The sequence below is a fragment of the Pipistrellus hanaki genome (genome assembly GCF_964339955.1).
Source record: "Pipistrellus hanaki genome assembly, chromosome: 9".
Lineage (NCBI taxonomy): Eukaryota > Metazoa > Chordata > Mammalia > Chiroptera > Vespertilionidae > Pipistrellus > Pipistrellus hanaki.
Window position 1 is genome coordinate 72,491,900 of NC_140511.1, and position 18,045 is coordinate 72,509,944.

The window sequence follows — 18,045 nt, forward strand, 5'->3', positions numbered from 1 at the left end:
AATCTGCATGAATATTCTTTGAAGGATCCTTCATCATATGGTGTACAAATGATAAACCAAAGCTAGTCAATTGAACTGATTCTTGGAGAGAGTTAGTGAAAACAGAAGTCCACTGATGCTTAGCACTCTGAAAAAAAGGAAAGTGAGTGAAAGTACACTAAAAAAAATTAAGGGGGATAACTCTCACAGAGAAGGATAGTATTGTTTATTTCTCCAAATAACAAAAAGTCTAATGAATTTTCTATAGTTAACAGGTAGAAGACTTCAAATGAGGAAAAATAATTTGTGTATATGTCTAGTTAATATGAGGAGTTTGCTGCCAGTGAAAATTGTAAAATCAGTGAACTTGTTAAGGTCCAACAAAATACTTTATAGAATGAAAGTTAAAAGGACCATTAATTTTGAGGCTTAGAGACCTCAATCAATAATTAGATGACCTTTGAAACAAATATCTTCCCCCCCTTATGTATTTTTCTGGAAAGGAGTTTCACCTTAACCTAAGAGCCTAAGCTATAGACTCTTGTCATCAGTCTTCATTGAGAGTCCACAATGTAAGTTTCTATTGAAAGTTTTAGAAAAATATGAACCAAACAAAAGATAAAACCCTGGAACCCAAGTTCTTTTTTTCCTAATAGCTCCATGTCTTAGATGCTAAAATTAACTGGCATAAATTAAATCATGTTAACTTTGTTTCAGTAATAATGTTTGATGAATATTCCTTTTGAACAATTTGCTGTGCCATTGTTTTGATTTTCTGTTATTTCTATCATCTACATGAAGCTAATAAAATATTTAAACATCTCCTGTTTATATTGATTTACTCCAATTATTAATATTTATAGTTACCCAATGAATGGCAAAATTGTATTATTTAATAGTCTCAGGATCCCAGTAACTTCTTTTCTATTAGTAGAATCTAACATAAGTTACTAGTAGAGCTGAAATATCCTTCATAGAGTTCAAAAGAGTTATTCCTTCTAGAGGCAGATACAAACTCTTATCTTGATTTATCTACAGATTTAAAAAAGTAAAATTGTCATTAATTCATTAGTTATTTGTGGAAGAGTAAAAATGTAAAATATATGTACAAAGATATAGTGTTAATAAACATAGCAAAAGAACCACATACTAAGGTCGTTTTTATTAATATCCATTGTTGAAACATAAAAAAGTTTTATCTATCCAAATTAGTGAAATCATTTGAAATATTATCTTTAGAGAATATTATTTAAAGGAGCAGTGTTATTTTCAGACATATTTTGAAATTTAAACACATTTTGTAACAGAATTACAGAGTAATATTTTAATTAAATTAAATAATACCTCAAACTATTGTCACACTATACAGACTTTATCATCTCTCCTCAATACTGTTTCAGCATCATCTAAGGATTTCTACTCTTACATCTAAACCAGTAAACTACTATTTACTAAATATACTAAGTGTCTGACTTAAGCCAACTATGAATTTCATGAGGACTTAAATGGTGACTTTATAATTTTGGTATTCCCAGTACTTAGCATTATGCCTGGCCTAGTGTAGGCTTCTAAAGTGCGGTTGAAATGAGTTGAATTAAATTGATTGATGAATTCCATCTATATTCCAGTAAGGACAACCTATTCTTTGTCTAACATAACACTGACACACACACACATGCGCACACACACACACACACACGTATAGGTTGTCTCACATGTGAATGTGTGTGTGTGTGTGTGTGTGTATTCTTAATACCAAGCCCTGTTTCTGGTACCTTAGTTAATGCTTAATAAATGTTCATTGAATTAAGTTCACTGTATATTGACAGAAATGTACTCACTTCTGTAGTTATTGTCTCACTGTCCTTCTGATTTCTTAATAAGTGAAGGATGAAATATGGAAATGCATCCCTTCTGTTCCAAATATCTTTACCAATCAAAATATCTCATCCCACAGAGCTTGGGAACAAACAAAACAAAACAAAACAAAACAAAACAAAACAAAACAAAAACAGTGTACTGTGCAGAAGATGAGGTGAGGTCTTGATTAAATTTATTCTCTTTTATAGTGAAAAGAGGTCACACAGGTTTAGAATGGATATCATGGTACAGTTAGCTGGAAAAGGCAGCTATTCTAATCCCCAGTGACAAGAATTCCAAATAATTTATATGCCACCAAATTCCACCATAGCATAGAATATTGCTTTTTGACTTGGAATTTAGCATAGATAATGCCAGCTTTTGCCAAACCTACTTCTGTCAGGTTTGACAAAAGCTGGCATTATCTAATGTAGGGATCTTATTTCTAAAAGAACTAATACCTCATTCTGTCTCCAGATGTCAATCTAGTAGATGTGTATTTAAGTCATAATTTTGTGAAACTAGATAGGAAAACTAATCAATAACATTCCTTTTTAAAAGCTGCTTAGCATGTTTAGCTTAAGGATAAAGAGCTTGTGAGTAGCCTCTTTGGGGTATCCACCAGTAAACATTTATAGACAACCTAAGGTCTATGCAAAATATGATGGGACCTGCAAAAGAAACGTAAAAGTGGAGCCCGATTTGGGGGAAGTTATAGACTCACTGTAGAATGAGGCAAGGGGGCAAGGCAGGAAAGTGACAGAAAATAAAGCAATATACTTCAAGCCACTGGTGACAAATTTAAAATCAGGTATCCATGCAGGAGCACTTTATTTTTTTAGTAACAGTAAGTCGGTATGTATTTTAAGATGGTATTGTCACCATCATCGGGGGGGAGGGGGAGGGAAGGGGGGTGGTGAGTAGGTAGAAGCCAGAGGGAAAAGGAAGTTTCCATGAGAAAGAAGGAAACAAGTCAGGGGCAGGAATGCTGACTTCATGAGAAAATGAGTCTGCCAATGAGGCCCTCCCTTCACCTCCTCCTTGTGGGGCACAGTCATCGAGGGCATGAGATGTGTGCAGGAGGACATGTAGAACATGTCAAGATGTTTGAAATTGCTACTCCATCATTTAAACGTGTAAGCATAATAAGCATAACCAATGGACGCAAAACACTGGGGGTTGAAGGCATGTATGGGAGTGGGGTGGGGGTGGAGCCAATAGAAAGATATATACATATATAATACCTTAATAAAAAATGGGGGAAAAAAGTAAAAAAATAAACATGTAGCCAAGATTGGTTTGGCTCAGTGGATAGAGCATCAGCCTCCGGACTAAAAGGTCCCAGGTTTGATTCCGGCCAAGGGCATGTACCTTGGTTGCGGGCACATCCCCAGCAGTGGGTGTGCAAGAGGCAGCTGATCGATGATTCTCTCATCGATGTTTCTAACTCTCTATCCCTCTCTCTTCCTCTCTGTGAAAAATCAATAAAATATATTTTTAAAAATAAAATAAAAATAAAAAAATAAACATGTAGGCATAGCCTTTCTCATTCTTGGACAAATCCCCTCGCACTTAATACCTTCCCAACGCATTCTGCTCCTATCCCACTCCTCTCTGGCCATGGACTGTATCAGTTGTCTGCCTCAAATGCTTCAATGGTTTCCATTTGCATTTGGGGTAGGATTGAAAGTCTTTACCTAGCCTGGTCGGTGTTGCTCAGTGGTTGAGCATGGACCCATGAACCAAGGGGTCACTGGCAGGCCTGATCCCCAGTGGGGAGGCTTGCAGGAGGCAGCCAATTGGTGTTTCTTTCTCTATTTTTCTCCCTTCTTCTCTAAAAATCAATTTTATTTAACATTAAAAAAATCTGTTGTTTCTTTAAAACAAAAATAAAATAAAGTCATGACCCAATCAACCTGTTCCTGTGCAATGAGGCCGCTGCCTGCTTCTCCCTCACCTCCGCTTGGTCAGCTCCTACAGGAGGGCCCTTCCTTTTGTTCCTAAATACCCTGCCTCAGCATCTGCTCAGGGTCTAAGTCTTCTCCAGTCCATCACTTCTCACCTGCTCCATCTACCAGTCTACCAGTCTCCTCCTAAGGTCCCTCCTTCCTAGGCGATTTATTTGATTGCCCAGTTTAAATCCCATTGTGCTATATTGTATTTTTATTGCACCTGGCACTTTTCCTTCACGAAGCCAGCTAGAGTGTGTAGCCATGCGTTTATTGGGTTTATTGCTCGTTGATGTCACCTCCCCCAAAGTCTCTGTGAGCATTAACCATCTGTGTTACTGTAGCTCCAGTGCCAAGCACCCATTGCCTGCTCATAGAAGGCATTCTATAAATACTTGTTCAAAATATAGGCTGAAGTAGTTCAAAAAAGTACCAGGAACCATATAAAACTTAGCTGGGTCTTCAAGGGTAAGGAGATACTTCATTATTTTAATTTCAAAGAAGAAGGGAGGGAGAGATAGAAACATCAATGATGACAGAGAATCGTCAATCAGCTGCCTCCCGTAAGCTGCCTACTGGGGTTTGAGCCTGCAACCCCAGGCATGTGCCCAAACCAGGAATTGAACAGTGACCTCCTGGATCATGGGTGGACATTCAATCACTGAACCACACTGACCAGGTAAGATACTTCATTCTTAAGGTAATCTACACTAATAAAATCTACACTTCATTCAAAGGTAATCTACACTAATAAAAGAGTAACATGCTAATTGACCGTACCTTTGAGATGCCCACCAGCCAATTAGGAGTATGCAAATTAACCCAACAAAGATGGCAGGTTAATTTGCACCTTGCATCATTGCCATGGTGACGATGCAGGCATCCTGTGCCACCCCAGCTGCTCCAGGTTTCTGGGCAGCATGGGAAGGCAGAAAGGCGGCTCCAGGCCAGAGTGAAGGTGGTGCCAGCAGCCAAGGGAAGGAAGGTGCATTCTTGCATGAATCTTCGTGCATCGGGCCTCTATATTCAAATAATTGGCCAATGAGTACCAATTTTCAGCTATGAGTTTTAGTTCTGAGGAACTAGTGTACAAGGTGGTGACTATAGTTACTGATAGTTTATTAAGAGTTACTTTCAAGTAACTATAGTTACTTGAAATTTATTAAGAGAGTGGATCTTAAGTGTTCTCACCACACACACACACACACACACACACACACACACACAATAGGTATGTGAAGTGATAGATGTATTAATTAACTTGAATGTGATAAATATCTTATAATGCAGGTGTATATCAAATCATTATGTTGCACCTTTAAATATGTATATAATTTTGTTTGCCCATTATACCACAAAAAAAAGTTGGGGGAAGTGAAACAAAGCAAGGATAATACTACTAAAATAAATAAATAAATAAATAAATAAATAAATAAATAAATAAATAAATAAATAAATTGAAGAAGATGCTAGCCTGGTGCTGGATCTCTGGGGCTCCTGCTGTGCTTGGAGTTAACCTGTCACTTGCTGGATTGTGGGTTTCTGGAGGATGTAGCAGGGCTGCTGGAATAGGGAAGGGTACTGGGGGCCTTGGCTCACACGCTATTTACCTACAAACACAGCATACTTCTCTGTTTTAAAGCTGTATGGTTACAGAGGCAGCCCACTGACTCTCATTTCTGAGTAGAAGGGAACAGAGAGATGACTGAGCAGTGCGAAGGGGAGGTGGACAGACGCAGAGGGGAAATTGTGGAGAGGTGACTTGGCCATTTTCTGGCTGAAATAAGCTCCCCTGACCTTGTGTGTAACATGAAGAGAAGAGCAGTGCCAACTCCAAAAGGATCCAGTGAGAACCCCATATGCAGAGTGCTTGCCACACTGTTTGCTAAGTGGTAGCCGTTGTTGTTGTTGTTGTTGTTATTATTATCATTAGGAAAAGCACTGGACAAAAGAAGCTGGGTTGCTCAGTTCTGCCAATATCTGCAGAGCCCTGGACAAGTCATCTTCTCTGACCAAAATGTTGAGTGTATGAATATGTGAATTTTCTGGGGAACAGATACTTATTTTTATTCAATTCTGAAAGGAGTTAAAACCCACTAATGTGCAAATCCTACATTTTCAAAGGCTTACTGTTTACCTCAAGTATCCAGGTCCAAATTGTCTCATTCTGCATTAGGATAAATGATACTCATTATCACAATTCTGTTGCCCTTTATTCTAAAGATCAACAAATTTATTTTGTGTTTCCCTCACGGAAAAAAAGGTGTTACTTCATTTTTCAAATGTTGGACTCGATATTATTATTTGAAAATAAATCACAATACCCATTATCTCCAAATTTTAAACTTTTATTTCAAATACTTAAACATAAAGTTGTTAACAGTAACCATAATATTAACGAGTAGAAATATTAAAATATTAAAATAAGTATTGAAACACAGGCTTCCTTGAATTTGAAAACATTTGACATGAAAATATAGGTTCCTCCCACATCAAATAAATCCATTTCATCCTGATACCTGAACTGTCCCTACAGCAAAGTTCATGGAACAAATTGTGATTATTTGTAAGAAAATAAAGTGAACTACAATACCACAAAAAATAAAAATAAAAATCTCACCAAAATGATCTGAGGTAAATTACTGTAGTTAAAGAAAAAAAAATTGGGACAAAATACCCACTCATTTAAAATCTCTCAGCATTGAAAGGATAGACCCTGTCTCATACAATAGCTGAAAATACGTGCAAATCTGCAATCGAAAATCACTTGCATCCGAGTGATTTGTCCCTCCAAACCATCACTGGTGCTTACAGATCCTAGCTCCCAGCTGTGTGGAATTTGAATTCTGTTTGATGTAATGCAAGACTCACACGCTCAACAACAAAAAAAGAAAAAAAACCTTTATCTTCATCTATATTTTGTGAGAACAAATTGAGGCAAAACGAAATTCCAGCTCGCATGGAAGGAAAAGACATCTCTTCCTCCTGCTCTTGCTTCTCGGAGCGTGTTTATGAATCCCAGAGTGCTTTTTGACTTCCCACAGACCATTCATCAATTTTCATCAGCCATTATGGCTGGTCCCTGCAGTGCCCCTTGGTGGGCTGGAAGGAAAACTAGTGGAATAGGTTCCGCAGGAGGAAAAGGCATTGCGCTTGCGGAAGCTCCCACCCATACTTCAAAGAAATGCTCCGTACACTGGGCTGCGTTTCCCGGGAGTATGTGGTTGCATTTACAACGCACATTGTCAAAAGTCAAAGTGGAGCATAAAACCAGGGTCTGCGATGCTGCGGTCTCAACAGTGAGGGCAAAAACAACCAGCAGCAGCATTTCTACATATTGAAATGCCTGTGGCCAGATGTTCCTGGGGTCTATTGAAATGGGATCTGATTAAGGGATCAGAGGGATGGTTGTGCTGGGAATCATGCTGTTAGTCACATGCATTCAAAACTGTTCCTACAAGGCTAGAAAAAGGGAATTTAATACTGGAAAGTATTTATAGTGCCACCAGTTGAATGACAGACTGGAAATGGGGGGAAATCCACAAACCAGGGCCAGCATGCTTCGGGGAGTAGGCTGATGGCATGAATTCCGCTATTAATTAGTGCAGAGACACTAATAATGAAGAAAATGGGTGGCTTAGAAGTCCATTCATTTATAAAACACAACACTTCCCTTTTTCAAGAAAAAAAGAAACCTGAAGTATGTATATGGTTTTGATGACTACATTACAAGTGTCATTGTGACTTCCATATATTCTATATATAAAAAGCAAGAAAAACTGCTGTATGTATTAAAAGAAAAAAATACTGGGTTCAATCCCCATTAAAAACACTAAATGCAATATCATTTGGGAAAATGCCACTGATGTGTGTTTGACAACTAAATTACAAAGCCCCTGGATATACTGTGTATGAAGCATGACACTGATGGCCAATAAAATCAAAAGAAGGAAAAACTAATTAACAGTAACATATTGTTTTGACTCACTACATATAAAATCCCATGCCTGCTCTAAATTGCCAGCAATTGGCAATTCCCAAATTCCTAAGGATGCAGACAACAGTTTCCAAATAACTAAAGCCACCAGAGGTCTGGGGGCTCTTGGGAGCTTTTGCATTACTTTCTAGAAAAAAATCCTAAAGCACACCAATAGCTTAAAACCCACCCATCCCTGCCTCCAAGAAACATAATCCCAGGATTATGAACTGTAGGGATTAATTGTGGGTCCTAAACAGGTACAATCTTGCCTTATAAAAAAAACAAAAACCAGTGAATTGTTGTGGTAGAAAGAACATGGCATTTGGAGACAAAAGGCCTGAGTTCAAATTCCAGATCAAGTATCTATTATCCTTATGACTTTGGGCAAATCATGTAACCCTCCATCAAATAGGGATAATAGCAATGTCTATGTCTACCTCACACAAAAAAAACAGGCAAGATAAATGTAACAATATTCCAAAAGTGCCATAAAATAAAAACACTCTATAAATGTTAATTCTTCCACTGTACTATGAGCAGGCTGTACCTAAACTTAGCAAGTGGGAGAAGTTCAAAGGTATTCAGCTATAAAAAAAAATCTCAATATGCTTATCATGATAGAAAGAGTAATACAGGCCCTAGCTGGTTTGGCTCAATGGCTAGAGCGTCAGCCTGGAGACACACGCCCAAGTTGCAGGTTCGAACCCAGTAGGGAGCGTGCAAGAGGCAGCCAATCAATGATTCTGTCTCATTATTGATGTTTCTATCTCTCCCTCTCCCTTCCTCTCTGAAATCAATAAAAATATATATTTTTAAAAATATACAGAAATTCACTAAAATTAATTTAAAAAGAAAAAAAAAGAAAAGAAAGAGTAACACATTGCAGAGGGAAAGACTCCAGGAAACCTGGATTTTGTAAAATTGATCCAGGTTTCATATGGAGAAAATATTGCGGATATGTTCAACAAGTTATTAAATCTGTGTTTGCACAGTGAGCAAACCCAGGTTTTAGAAGCCTCTGTGGCTCTGAGATTATAGAACAAAACATTTGAAGACTAAATTAATCAAAATTAAAAAGTAAAAATAAAAATCACACCTGGTTCCTGATAGCTAAGTAGGCATGTATTACCAAAAAATTCAATAACTAACTGTAGCAAACAGCTGTATTCTTCAAACTTCATTATTTAAAAATCTATGGCAGTTGATGACCTCCTAACCTTTCAAGGTTCCAATAGAGACATCATTTAAACCTAAAAAAAAAAAAAGTTTAATTTTCCAAACATTTTTCTGGATATAGGATATTTCTGTATGTACCAAATGAGAAAACACATTGAGTACACCTTGTATCTGTCATTGTCCCATTCAAGTGTAAGATATTATTACTATTATTTGAGAATTCTGAAAAGCTTTTTCATATCCTGTAAAAATAAGCCAAGATATGTGAACATTATAAAATAAAGAATTCTATAAAACTGATATAGAAAACACTTGTATCTCAATACAAACTATAATAAATGGGAGTGAAATGAAAACCACAAGACAAACTCTTCCCCTGACAGCTCTAGTCATTCCTCTTGGACAACCGTGGCTTTGATTTTCACGTCACTCACGCACACACACATATCTTTGTTAATCTCCGTTCCCCTGCAGTTATTTCTGATCTGAGTTATCGATCTTTTCAAATAACTGATTTCTCCTGTTGCTTCTCTGAACTCCCTAACCAGCACAAGCAATCAGCACTCCTCCATTACCCATTCCTGACATGGTTTCAACCCCGGTGGCCTCTCCAACCTACCACCTCTTGGGTGGTGAAGCCCCACACACGAGACCAAAGGGTGCTAGGAGAAGACCTCAGTGAAACCCAAAGGAAAACTCATTTGCAAAACCAACTCATAAGCGGCTGCCCTGCTTAAAATTCCATTGAATCTTGAGTTTCCAGGGAGTCCTCTAGGCCTAATGGGTCCTCTAAACTTGCCTGCGAGGTTATGGTAAACCCGGGGTTTTTTAATGCATTGTGAGCATTCATAAACTTCTGGAGGTATTTGGAGGTATATAGCCAGTGATGTTTCAAGACATCTTCCATCTCGTAGCACTTGGACTGCCTGGCGTTCATTTTCCGGAAGCGCCTGAACAGTTTGTTGCCAGACTCGTTGCCCTCACTTGCCCAGGCCCCGATGGAGCCATCCCTCTCAATAATTTCAGGGACGTGGGCCAGGGTCTTGTGAAAATAATTGGTGATCTTGCCCTCGTACCTATACTTGAACTTGGTGGAGAGGAGCTCAGCAAAACGCTGGGAATTGAAACTATACTGGCAGAGGGATTCTGGGCACTCTTTAGCCGGGCATGACGATCGCCACACAGGCTTCATCTTCAGGTAAAGGTCCATCAGCTCCCGCAGAGCCTCGTGCCTCTCCTCGGAGGGAATCAACTCACAAACGGCCTCCACAGTCTCTTTGGTCATGAGCTTCCTGGCAAAGTTGCCATTCATCCTCATGATGGGTTTGAGGTTCATCTTCTTCCGGAGATGCTTGTCCAGCGTGGCCTGCCACCTTTTCCTCTCCTCCTTGGAGGCGTTGGGGTTCCTGTACACCTCCCCGATCTCCAGCTGGAAGAGCTTGTAGAACTCGGCCGCATTGCCAATGTCACAGTGGAGCGCGTCGATGGAAGGGACGGTCTCGATGAAGGGCTTGGCCGAGACCCCCTTCACCCGATCCCGGAGCTCTTCCACAGACTCGTGGTAGGGGTTGGATCGCCAGACCTCATAGCGCTCCAGGTTTTCGGCATGGCTTCTGGTTATGGAGTGGAAGACGAGGTTCTGAGACGCCTCCAGGCGGGTGGCATCGCACAGGGTGCAGATGTAGACGGAGCCCGACGCCTCTAGGCCTTCCACCTCACGGACAAGCTTCTCGTCATAGCCGGTGCCCCTGAAGATGAACTTGAAAGTCCGGAGGATGCCTCCCATCTCCAGCATCAACTGGCTGCTCTTCATGGCCTCCCTCTCGGCAATGAGAGGGCTCAGGATGGCCGTCAGGGTCTCATGGTCGGACTCGTCTGCCAGCATGAGGCACAGGGGCTTGCAACACAGCTCAGAGTTGGGCTTGGCTTCCTCAAACACCTTCACCTCCTGGGAGCCGTGGGTGATGGTGATTTTCATGACTGTGAAGGAGAACCGCACCGCCTTCTCGGGGACCGCTGGCCCGCTCCCGTGCTTCTCACTCACATCCCCCATTCCGTCACAAGACTCCTTCACCACCACGGTGAAGGGGCCGTTCAGGTAATCATCGAGGTCCTGGGCTTTCATGCCTTCCAGGATGTCTTCTTCCATGTCCATCAGAGCAGACACCAACGCCGAATCGTAGCGAAAGCGCTTCGCAATGGTGTCCACAGGGTAATCGTCCACAGAGGCGGACAGTCCGGACAGCCCGTCAATGATGCCCACGTCGGTGCTAGAAGACACGTTCTTCAGAGGCGGCTGCCACTCGAAGGGGTGGTAGCCCGGCAGGAGAACCTTCTCGGCGCTCCGGAGGGCGTGCAGAGGCTGAAAAATCTGCCTCCCCGTGATGGCTTTCACTGTCCTGTACATCTTGTGGTACTGGCTACAGCTGAGGAAGGTGTTGATGCGGATGGCCAGGCAGACGGCTGGCTGCAGGCCAGAGCCACGTCCCTGCATGATGGCCTCCAGCTCATCTGCCTGTCGGTGCTCATTTCTCGCCCTCAGGGCCAGCAGGAACAAGGTCAGGCACACGGACTTGACGTCTCCGCCTTCTTCTTTGTCAGCAAAGGCCTTGACCTGTAGTTTGAGCTCCCTCAGACGGTGCTTCTGAGCCCTCCGGGTCAGGGACAGGAGATGCTGGCGGGGCCGGCCTCCTTTGTTAATATGCACAAAAGTCTCTTTGGAGTCCTTGTGGCTCGCTACGTGGTGGTTGTATTTTTCCAAGCTGACCTCCTCGTCGCACTCCTGGGCCGGACATTTCACCACCAGGGAATTCAAGATGCTCAGAAAGGACTTCACGGGACTCTCCAGGTCCGTGGGGAAGCAGGGGTATCTGCAAGAGGGACAATAGAGGCCCATGACCTTGAGGCATCGGAGAATACAGATCCTGCAAAACACGTGCTTGCAGTTGGTCTCCACGGGGTCGGCCAGGATGTGTTCACAAATCCCGCAGGAGATAGATTTCACAAAGTGGGCCGGGAAGTCCACTGCAAGGAGCTTGGTACTCAGATGGATCTTTCCACAGTTGGCGATCTGCTTCATCACATCCTTGCTGCTGGTCCTTGCCTGGGCCCTCTTCTTGCGCTGACGGGCTTGTCTTGCTCGGTCGAGCGCCATTTTGAGTTTTTTGCTGAGCTGCACGTTTGGCTCATGACCCTTCCTCTTGAGTCCCCGGCGGGCAGGGTGGCAGATGTCACAGGACGGCGTGTGGGGGTGCCACTCCATGGTCGCATTCCTCGGGAAGTAGACCTCGCACGGGGAGCCGCTGAACTTCCTGTGCATGATGCTCCAGCAGTTCTGGCAGAACTCAGTGGGGTGGATGGAGTCAACATCTGCCTTCACGTCGATCCGGAAAACCTTGGCAATGAGGTCCGGCCAGGAAGTGGCTCTCTTTTCCTTCTTGCGTAGAAGGAGTTGGGTTTTACCATCTACGGGCCCGTGGACTGGATATCTCCTGCTGTGTTCCCCACTTTTAAAAGAATTCCCACAGATGCGGCAGAGACGCCGGAGGTGGGCTTGGTGGATGGCTTTGTCTCTTGCCTTCCCATCGTCATGGGATTTCCTCAGAAACTTAGGGTGAGGCTTGAGTGCTGGTTGCACCAAGGCCGGCTTCTCATCACCAGCCTTGTCTGGGTCTGCAGGAGACTGCTCTAGAGGGAGTTTCCCCTCCGAGGACTCTTTCTTTTCTGTGTGAGCTTCTTGGGGAGCCTTTTCTAAGGATCGCACCCTGAACAGCTTAAATTTCCATTCTGAAAATTTAATATGCGGGTGCTGGATCTCCTCTGGGGCCGGACTGAGTCCCAGAGAGGGCGGCAAGGAGACAGCCATGCTGGCTGAGGTGCCTGGGAACAATGAAAACAAGTCCGATTAGGGGAAACATGTCAATATCCCATGATGTATCTCGGAAGGAATACAAATTAATACATTCAAATATTCACTCATTCATTGATCCAAAAAGTTACTTATTAAGCCTCCTATTTTAATATCCTATGTTAGGTGCTGATCATACCGCAGAGCACAGAGTCCTCCCTTGTTCTGACACTGTCTCTGTACCATGTACCAAAGTGCACACACCACCCATGGTTCGTCATATATACGCATGTAACATCGTATTTGCTTCCCACCCAACTCTTAGGTTCTTGGAGGATAGAATCTTTGAGTGATTCATCTCTGTCTCCCCAGATTCCCTAGGACACCTTAGGTGCTCAATCGTTATTTGCTGAGTTACATTGCAAGGAAAAACTGGCTATTAAAACCAGAGAAAAGTCATATTTTTCACATTGCATTAGCCTCATTGCGCTCGCCGGACAATATATTTCCAGCTTTTTAAAAGCAGACTCCCGAGAGGTTGGTTGTTTATTTCTTCCAAATGGGTCATAAAGGGATGATAAAGCTACTAACCTGAGGAAAGTAATTACTCACTCCTTGAAGGATGAAGTGAATCTTGAGGTTTATGAATGCAAACTAATAATAAGCATCATGGATAGTAATTTTGCTCACAGTTTTAATTAGTGAACACTGCAGCAAATTATAAGGCTGTGTCTATATTCGAACCAAAAACCACATTCTGCTCTAAACCTGCAATAAACCACGGTGGGCACATACAAAGATTCCGAAGGACTTTTAAGATGAAAAATTCAAGTTGTTCCAGCTATAACCATGAGCAACTTTGAGGTGCTTATTGGGCTACCATCCTGAAAGGCATTACAGGCAATGGTCATTAGCTCTATAGCTTGTAGCAAGAGGTAGGAATAATATTTATCTGCTGGTAATAACAAAAACAAAAGCATTGGCCATTTCATATGCCAGGAAAACCTACAAATCTGGGTTGTGGTACAGACATCAATAGTACTGTAGAAAAAAAAATTCTGAAAATGCCATTTGGGTCCTTTCTAGACCCAATCAGCCCAATACTCTCAAAATTCTTTTTTTTTTAAATATATTTTATTTATTTTTGCAGAGAAGATGGGAGAGGAAGAGAAGTTAGAAACATCTATGAGAGAAAAACATCAAATCAGCTGCCTCCTGCACACCCCCTACTAGGGATGTGCCCTTGACCAGAATCGAACCTGGGACCCTTGAGTCCACAGGCCAACCCTCTATCCTCTGAGCCAAACCAGTTAGGACTCAAAATTCTTTAGTACTGATAATTGGAAAAGTAGTAATTGTATTTTCAAACTACCATCTTTCTCTCCCAGATTCGCCTGGGTAGACACTCTTGACCAACCAATTATATCAGGCACCACTTTTCCCCCTCAATTAATTAACTAACCAAAGTGTTGTAGTCATGGAAGCTACTCCTCAGATGAACACACTTTGGCCACGGGTGGCATGGGGAAGGGGAGAGCAAGGGTTAATCCTGACTGCAGCCAACAAAGTTTCTTTTTAGGTCATCTTTTAAACTACCGAAGTTCATCCCATATTGCATGCATTATGCATCAGAGATTGATTTTTTCATAAAAGCTAAAAGCCAATTTCCAAGACTTGGTTAAAGGGAAAATCCTGTTAAATTGTTCCATATGCAGAATTGTGTGAGAACTAAACAGATTCCAAACTATTTCAAAGGTCTCCTTAGCCTCAAAAGTATATCAGCAGCAACCCAACAAGTACCTCAAAGTTGTTTATGCTTCTTCATTGATGTCCCTAAATTCTGTCCTGAGTCAGGTCACCCTGTCTTGTTGGCTTGACCTAGTTCCCAGGTGTCTTTTCAATCCTTTAGCCTTCCCTTTCCCTGTCTTTGTCTGGAACTCCAAGATAATAATGACCCTCTCTGGAGCTAATCACAGTTGAGTTAGTCAAGCACCAGGCATATTGGAAGGGTCTCTGGAACTATCTTCCCTCCTCCCCTGCTCCTCTGCTGACTTCCACTGGCCTGTAATGATATATCAGAATCTACCAAAATCTACTTATCTAAACACCCCCATGGAAAGAGTGCTATCAACAAGCAGTCATCAGTGCTTGACACCCAATGCAAATGTATTCATTAGATTGTTTTTTAACTCAACTGCTAAAAGTTTATTCAAACTAGAAGCAAGAAAGTGTGGCGGGGAGCTGTTATATTCTTATTTTTAGGGGAATATTCACCAAAATGCTAATAGTAGTGATCTGTGGGAGCTATAAATATTTTGTTTTGTATCCTCATCTATGGTTTTTTTTCTTTCACTTTTCCTAAAATTACCATGTATTGCTTTTAGAAGAAGATAGAACTTTTAAGAGCTAATGAGATATTTTTATCTATCTAATTAGCAAAGATTAAAAATATTGACATTGCTCAACTTTAATTAAGGAATGGGGAAATCAAAACACCTTCATGCATTTTGGGAGGCATGTACATTGGTGCAGTATCTCCAGCGGAAATTTTAGCAATGCCTCTGAAAAGCTTAAATGCATATTGTCTTTAGAAAGTTATCCTATAGAACCATTCTTACATGCTATTCTTGTGGAAATAAACATTTCGTGGGTTATTCCCACATGTGAAGATCGAAAGATTTGTTCTTTTTACATTGTTACTTTAAAAATAGGAAACAGTACAAATAAATCACCAATTGGTCATTCTTAAACTATGGTCCAATATAGAATAGAATACAATAGAGAAATGTAACATTTCTATATGTATATGTGCAATTTTGATATGCATCATCATTACAGCCAGATGTCCACATGACAAAGCAGAGAACAGAGCAACAATATCATATAGTGGGGCTCCTTTACGCAAATTTGTTCATGTTTGAGTGTACCTGAGAAGACAGAGATTCTGAAGGACATGCACTGAAGCCTTAACCTTGCCCACTGCTTAGAAAATAGAGTTGGCGCTGGTAAGGTCTCTTCATTTTCTATTTCATTCATTCTTATATCATTTGAATTTTTCACAACAAGCATTATTTTTAAAATGTTTGTCATCAATTCAATTTTGGGGGAAATGTTTTCAAGACTAGATTTACATGTATATCCATAGTTACTTTTTCATATTTCTTTCTAAATTTTCCCCCAGGGACGTTTCAGACCTGGCTAAGTCTCAAATATGACCACCATTCTTACTTAATCTTTCTTGTCTGGGAAGCGTGTAGAGAGGGGACTGTAAACCTGTAGACAGCATGAAGTTAGAAAAGAGTTCTCTGTCGTCATATTTTTATCATACTCAGGAATCTTATCTTAAATGCTAGATCTTTTCGCTTCCAACAAAAGGTCTCTGCAGCAGACCAGCCTCAGATTCTAAAAAGGTACAGAGTCATCTGCACATACCAGTCTGGTGTGGCTTGGACGGGCAGAGCTGTCACTGGTGGTGACACTATCATTACATCCTTATGGGGGTTGGGCCACCGCAGCAGCAACAGCAGCCACCCTAGCCCAGCTTTTCACCCTACACACATGGACAGCCCAGTACTTGGCCCTCAGTTTCCCCTCTTAACCTACCCAACTTGTTCTACACACAATTTCAAAGTGACTAATGTCTGATCCCTCATTGTGGCACCTGTTCTGCTCATTCATAGCATTCACTCCACACATACTATTGTCTACAACTTGCCCGGCACCATCATCCAAAAGCTGGCAGCATTAAAGCCTTTCTCTAAGTCTCAGGAAGCAACAAATTAACCCCAAGTTTCTTGTCTTTCCTCTAGGCAACCCAATGCTTGAACCACTTCAGAAAGAGAAGTGTGTTGTCACAAGCCCTGGTCAGAAATTCTGGCTCAAGGCCATAACATCAAAGCAGGGTTTCTACAGTGGTCTCAAAATTATTAGGTATCACAATCCTTAGGGAGCTTGAGTTTAAAAAGACTCTTTCTTTCTGTCTCTCTCTCTCTCTCTCTCTCTCTCTCTCTCTCTCTCTCTCTCTCTCTCTCTTCTCTGTGTGTGTGTGTGTGTGTGTGTGTGTGTGTGTGTGTGTGATATGTCTCCTCTCTCTCTCTCTCTCTCTCTCTCTCTCTCTCTCTCTCTCTCTCTCTCTCTCTCTCACACACACACACACACACACACACACACTAATGCAAATCATCAGCTCCCAGAGAGTCTGATTCCACTGACAAGGGATGGAGTCCAGAAATTGTACTGTTTAACACACATTCCAGGGATCCTGCTGTGAGTGGCCCACAGGTCACCCTTTGAGAAATACTGGTCTCCTCTTTAATCCAATCTGATTCAAACAAATCCCAGCAATACTTGGCAATAGCTGGGAAAGTACACATTTCCTCCCACCATGCAATTTGTTTGCTCCCGATCATTTTTCTTGTCTGGACTAACACAGTATTTTCCCCCCAGAGACTCACACCTTTCCTTCTGCTGCTTTGTTGACTCATTCATCCAAGAAGCATACCTTAATCCCTTCCTCTGCCTGCAACATTCATTTACAGTTACTCAGATAGTCTGCATCTTCTCTATGAATCCATTGTGTCTTCCTAAACTTGGTATCTTGTTCCTTTCTATTTTCATACACCGGAGAGCAAAATCAAATTGATATCAGCATCCCTCTCTCCCTCCCTTCATCCCCTACAAGGAAAAAAAAAGCCCAAGTATTTCTGATTAGAAACATAAAAATGTAAATAAATATGTAACTCAAGGCAGGAAAAGCTCGAATGTTACCTTGCTCAGCAGGCTGCCTGGGCAAAGTGTTGGGATGTCTGTAATGAGGTTGAAATTGTTGGATACCAACAAGAAAGCCAAGTGTGTTCGCCTCTCCCTCCTGGCTCTCTTGTCCCTCAGAACAGACTGCTGCGTTATTTATCAGCTTCCACTGCCCTTCCCAGCCTCCCCCACCACAGAGGGCTAACCACAGATAATGGCAGCCAATCACAGCCCAGGAGCCCCCAGCTCCAGCTGGCACCTGGCTCTTCAGGAAGCTTTGTTGGGGACCTGACTGTAGAACCCTGCATTGGGTGGGGGGAGGAGGCGGGGTTGGAGCACTGCCAAAGCTGTCAATTCACTCCCTGTTTGGCTGGGGATGATCTTTTTCTTTAAAAAAAAAAAAAAGAAATATATATATATATATATATATATATATATATATATATATATTGATTTCAGAGAGGAAGGGGGAGAGAGAGAGAGAGAGAGAGAGAGAGAGAGAGAGA

General features: G+C 41.7%; 1 protein-coding gene across 1 annotated transcript; it reads right to left on the reverse strand.

Annotated features, from left to right (window-relative positions):
* Positions 1 to 9,676: 9,676 nt before the first annotated feature.
* On the reverse strand, positions 9,677 to 12,808 carry RAG1 (recombination activating 1; the record flags this gene model as incomplete). The annotated part of the gene is made up of 1 exon (XM_084895700.1): positions 9,677 to 12,808. The coding sequence occupies one exon, from the start codon at positions 12,806 to 12,808 to the stop codon at positions 9,677 to 9,679; it is 3,132 nt and encodes a 1,043-aa protein (XP_084751826.1).
* Positions 12,809 to 18,045: the final 5,237 nt, after the last annotated feature.